This window comes from Zalophus californianus, chromosome 1, assembly GCF_009762305.2.
Source record: "Zalophus californianus isolate mZalCal1 chromosome 1, mZalCal1.pri.v2, whole genome shotgun sequence".
Lineage (NCBI taxonomy): Eukaryota > Metazoa > Chordata > Mammalia > Carnivora > Otariidae > Zalophus > Zalophus californianus.
Genome location: NC_045595.1, coordinates 87,153,537 through 87,159,536, shown reverse-complemented (window position 1 = coordinate 87,159,536; position 6,000 = coordinate 87,153,537). Strand labels below are relative to the sequence as shown.

The 6,000-nt window shown below is 39.2% G+C and overlaps 1 protein-coding gene across 1 annotated transcript in view; it reads right to left on the bottom strand.

The window, feature by feature from the left end:
- Positions 1-245: 245 nt before the first annotated feature.
- Positions 246-6,000, bottom strand: part of COL6A5 (collagen type VI alpha 5 chain) — a 157,919-nt gene continuing 152,164 nt past the window's right edge. The window contains 1 exon segment of the mRNA XM_027584713.2: positions 246-1,061. Within this exon segment, the coding sequence (XP_027440514.2) occupies positions 1,042-1,061 (20 nt within the window). The 3' untranslated portion in view covers positions 246-1,041.

Here is a 6,000-nt window from a genome sequence, read left to right as displayed (position 1 = left end):
CAAAATTGCCAATAGTATTACCCTATCAACATAGTTGCTTTTAAAATACACAAAATCTACTCACTTGGCAATTCCCAGTTGCCTTGACCAAATTGAAAAATTTAAAAAATGAATTCACTATTGGCTTATTTTACATTATATATATATATATATATTTTTTCCAAATATGTTTAATCCTGTACTGGTGTTTCAATGGGCCTGAGTTAGATCAGGTAAATAAAAATGAACAGAATACACTTCCGGGTCAGACTTGCTTTTATTCTAGACATGTTTCTTGTTCCATTGTAATTCCCAAGAACAGCTCTGGTCATATAGAATATTCATGCTTTTCCATAAAATTTTTTCCCCAGCAAAAATCAAGTACATACAAAGCAAAGCATGTTAAAATGTAAAACAAATGATCACAGCACAAAACAGCCATTCATAAAATTAGCCTCATCTCACATTTTTCTTTCTCACGAATTCCATTCTTTTCTGTGTTGTGGTAAAGAGCAAGCATTGACTGTGGTGGTAGCAGCTTGGCAGGTGGGTTTTACAGGGCCCTCAGGGCTAGATGCGCCAGGAGAATTGTACCAGAATTGGAGAGATGGACATGAGTTTCTCATTCTATGAAGAGATAGGAGACATTCCTAGGAAATTCTAATTCTAACCACTCTTTATTCAACTGCCCAATTTGAGATGTAGATGTGATGAAAATTATGACAAAAATCTTCTTTAAGCAGATATATCATCATATTGCCACCTGAACCGTGCAGAGCTGTCAAAGAAAAGATTCAGTTAGCTTTTCCTGGTCAGTTATCACAGTTCACAGAAGAAATGAAATCATTGCTTGTTTCTCAGTTCTGCTTGTTGATGTCTTCACTCAGAAAAGTCTCCCTTTCGGATTTGAAACAGAACAAAATTAGCACGTTATTAGCCATTAGTTTCATGAGAAGTTCCTGTCCCTCACCACTCCACTTCTAACAGATGATTTATAGTTTCTGGTTAGAACCACATGGAATTACATATTGCCAATGGAGCTATCTTCCTTTTCTGCTATGATCACCTTGAGTCCTCACCACCTGCAAAACATAAAAATATGAATTGTCCTTAATGTCACCGGATTTGTTTATAATGTTCCCTCTAGACTCGACACCTCTTTTGCCACATATGAATTGAACGCACATAGTTTTGCCATTTTCAATAGTCAAAATAAAAGGGTGATGTGATGATATATACAAATGAGCAACATATAAGTAGAACTATAGATATGCTTCTTCCTGGGAAAATGTTGGTACATTCATCATCTGAAATTCCACACTTAGCACATTCAGTGGCTGGTATCACTGATTCAGAGCAGGAGGGAATGTGCAGAGCTAGGACTTTGCCCAGAATCCTTCTAATCTTCTTTTTCAGCATTAATTTCCAGGACAACATTCCTCCTCCTCCTATCCCTCTTCCCCTCTCCTCCCTAACCACCCTTGTGTGAGTTTTTGCTTCAGCATCGGCATCTACTATTCTTAAGAGGGCTGCTGTCCAGCCACTGGAGTGGCTTTAATCACATATAGCACGAGTGCCTAGGAATTCACAGCCACTGGCTGGTCGATGATCTGCTAAGAGAGTGAGAAAGCCCAACTTCTTTGTCTCAGGTCAGGATGACTCTGCAGCATAACTCAACATACCATTATATCTGCATGTAGCAAGCTGAAGCTGTACTTGGTACTTTGCCTGAGATGACACCCTTGTTTGTCTTCCACTCCTTCCCTGTCTTGCTTCCTCCATTCCCTTTCAGTTTCCCCTGTGAATGAGTGCCATCTCAATAAATCACATGCACACAGATCCTCACCCCAGGGTCAGCTTCAGGGAACCTGACCCAAAAGCAGGATATGAGAGATGATCCTACATACTTGTCTTCAGACTTACTTACATACCATCTCAAAGGAAAACAATCATGTACTCTTGCCTTGCGTATTTTAAAGTTAACATCTAATTATTTTCTCATTATGAGTTTAAGTATTTGAACAGGATGTAATTTGTGACGTATTATAAAAACTCACATTTAGAAATAAAACTCATTTTTATTATTTTTTAATAATTTTTTATTGTTATGTTAATCACCATACATTACATCATTAGTTTTGGATGAAGTGTTCCATGATTCATTGTTTGTGCATAACACCCAGTGCTCCACGCAGAATGTGCCCTCTTTAATAGCCGTCACCAGGCTAACCCATTCCCCCACCCCCCTCCCCTCTAGAACCCTCAGTTTGTTTTTCAGAGTCCGTCATCTCTAATGGTTTGTCACCCCCTCCGACTTACTCCCCTTCATTCTTCCCCTCCTGCTATCTTCTTTTTTTTTCTTAACATATATTGCATTATTTGTTTCAGAAGTACAGATCTGTGATTCATCAGTCTTGTACAATTCACAGCGCTCACCATAGCACATACCCTCCCCAATGTCTATCACCCAGCCACCCCATCCCTCCCACCCCCCACCACTCCAGCAACCCTCAGTTTGTTTCCTGAGATTAAGAATTCCTCATATCAGTGAGGTCATATGATACATGTCATTCTCTGATTGACTTATTTCACTCAGCATAACACCCTCCAGTTCCATCCACCTCGTTGCAAATGGCAAGATCTCATTCCTTTTGATGGCTGCATAATATTCCATTGTGTATATCTACCACTTCTTCTTTATCCATTCATCTGTCGTTGGACATCTTGGCTCTTTCCACAGTTTGGCTATTGTAGACATTGCTGCTATAAACATTGGGGTGCACGTACCCCTTCAGATCCCTACATTTGTATCTTTGGGGTAAATACCCAGTAGTGCACTTGCTGGATCGTATGGTAGCTCTATTTTCAACTGTTTGAGGAACCTCCATACTGTTTTCCAGAGGGGTTGCACCAGCTTGCATTCCCACCAACAGTGTAGGAGGGTTCCCCTTTCTCCGCATCCCCGCCAACATCTGTCATTTCCTGACTTGTTAATTTTAGTCATTTTGACTGGTGTGAGGTGGTAACTCATTGAGGTTTTGATTTGGATTTCCCCGATGCCAAGCGATGTTGAGCACTTTTTCATGTGTCTGTTGGCCATTTGGATGTCTTCTTTGGAAAAATGTCTGTTCATGTCTTCTGCCCATTTCTTGATTGGATTATTTGTTCTTTGGGTGTTGAGTTTGATAAGTTCTTTATAGATTTTGGATACTAGCCCTTTAGCTGATATGTCATTTGCAAATATTTTCTCCCATTCTGTCGGTTGTCTTTTGGTTTTGTGGACTGTTTCTTTTGCTGTGCAAAAGCTTTTTATCTTGATGAAATCCCAATACTTCATTTTTGCCCTGGCTTCCCTTGCCTTTGGCAATGTTTCTAGGAAGAAGTTGCTGTGGCTGAGGTCGAAGAGGTTGCTGCCTGTGTTCTCCTTCAGGATTTTGATGGACTCCTGTCTCACGTTTAGGTCTTTCAACCATTTGGAGTCTATTTTTGTGTGTGGTGTAAGGAAATGGTCCAGTTTCATTCTTCTGCATGTGGCTGTCCAATTTTCCCAACACCATTTGTTGAAAAGACTGTCTTTTTTCCATTGACATTCTTTCCTGCTTTGTCGAAGATTAGTTGACCATAGAGTTGAGGGTGCATTTCTGGGCTCTCTATTCTGTTCCATTGATCTATGTGTCTGTTTTTGTGCCGGTACCATACTGTCTTGATGATGACAGCTTTGTAATAGAGCTGGAAGTCCGGAATTGTGATGCCGCCAGCTTTGCTTTTCTTTTTCAATATTCCTCAGGCTATTCGGGGTCTCCTCTGGTTCCATACAAATTTTAGGATTATTTGTTCCATTTCTTTGAAAAAAGTGGATGGTATTTTGATGGGGATTGCATTGAATGTGTAGATTGCTCTAGGTAGCACTGACATCTTCACAATGTTTGTTCTTCCAATCCATGAGCATGGAACGTTTTTCCATTTCTTTGTGTCTTCTTCAATTTCTTTCATGAGTATTTTATAGTTTTCTGAGTACAGATCCTTTGCCTCTTTGGTTAAATTTATTCCTAGGTATCTTATGGTTTTGGGTGCAATTGTAAATGGGATCGACTCCTTGATTTGTCTCTCTTCTGTCTTGTGGTTGGTGGATAGGAATGCCACTGATTTCTTTCCATTGATTTTATATCCTGCTACTTGACTGAATTCCTGTATGAGTTCTAGCAGTTTTGGGGTGGAGTCTTTTGGGGTTTCCACATACAGTATCATATCATCTGCAAAGAGTGAGAGTTTGACTTCCTCTTTGCCGATTTGGATGCCTTTGATTTCTTTCTGTTGTCTGATTGCTGTGGCTAGGACTTCTAATACTATGTTGAATAGCAGTGGTGATAGTGGACATCCCTGCCGTGTTCCTGACCTTAGGGGAAAAGCTCTCAGCTTTTCCCCATTGAGAATGATATTCGCTGTAGGTTTTTCATAGATGGCTTTTATGATATTGAGGTAGGTACCCTCTATCCCTATACTCTGAAGAGTTTTGATCAAGAAAGGATGCTGTCCTTTGTCAAATGCTTTTTCTGCATCTATTGAGAGGATCATATGATTCTTGTTCTTTCTTTTGTTAATGTCTTGTATCACGTTGATTGATTTGCGTATGTTGAACCAACCTTGCAGCCCAGGGATAAATCCCACTTGGTCGTGGTGAATAATCCTTTTAATGTACTGTTGGATCCTATTGGCTAGTATTTTGGTGAGAATTTTTGCATCCATGTTCATCAAGGATATTGGTCTGTAATTCTCCTTTTTGATGGTGTCTTTTTCTGGTTTTGGGATCAAGGTAATGGTGGCCTCATAAAATGAGTTTGGAAGTTTTCCTTCTATTTCTATTTTTTGGAACAGTTTCAGGAGAATAGGTATTAATTCTTCTTTAAATGTTTGATAGAATTCCCCTGGGAAGCCATCTGGCCCTGGGCTTTTGTTTGTTGGGAGATTTTTGATGACTGCTTCAATTTCCTTAGTGATTATAGGTCTGTTCAGGTTTTCTATTTCTTCCTGGTTCAATTTTGGTAGTTGATACATCTCTTGGAATGCATCCATTTCTTCCAGGTTATCTAATTTGCTGGCATAGAGTTGCTCATAATATGTTCTTAGAATTGTTTGTATTTCTTTGGTGTTGGTTGTGATCTTTCCTCTTTCATTCATGATTTTGTTGATTTGGGTCATTTCTCTTTTCTTTTTGATAAGTCTGGCCAGGGGTTTATCAATCTCGTTAATTCTTTCAAAGAGCCAGCTCCTAGTTTCGTTGATCTGTTCTACTGTTCTTTTGGTTTCTAGTTCATTGATTTCTGCTCTGATCTTTATGATTTCTCTTCTCCTGCTGGGTTTAGGCTTGATTTGCTGTTTTTTCTCTAGCTCCTTTAGGTGTAGGGTTAGGTTGTGTATTTGAGACCTTTCTTGTATCTTGAGAAAGGCTTGTATTGCTATATACTTTCCTCTCAGGACTGCCTTTGCTGTATCCCAAAGATTTTGAACAGTTGTGTTTTCATTTTCATTGGTTTCCATGCATTTTTTTAATTCTTCTTTAATTTCCTGGTTGACCCATTCATTCTTTAGTAGGATGCTCTTTAGCCTCCATGTATTTGAGTTCTTTCTGACTTTCCTCTTGTGATTGAGTTCTAGTTTCAAAGCATTGTGGTCTGAAAATATGCAGGGAATAATCCCAGTCTTTTGGTACCGGTTGAGACCTGATTTGTGACCTAGGATGTGATCAATTCTGGAGAATGTTCCATGGGCACTAGAGAAGAATGTGTATTCCGTTGCTTTGGGATGGAATGTTCTGAATATGTCTGTAATGTCCATTTGGTCCAGTGTTTCATTTAAAGTCTTTATTTCCTTGTTGATCTTTTGCTTAGATGATCTGTCCATTTCAGTCAGAGGGGTGTTAAAGTCCCCCACTATTATTGTATTGTTGTCAATGTGTTTCTTTGCTTTGTTATTAATTGCCTTATGTAATTGGCTGCTCCCATGTTAGGGGCATAGATATTT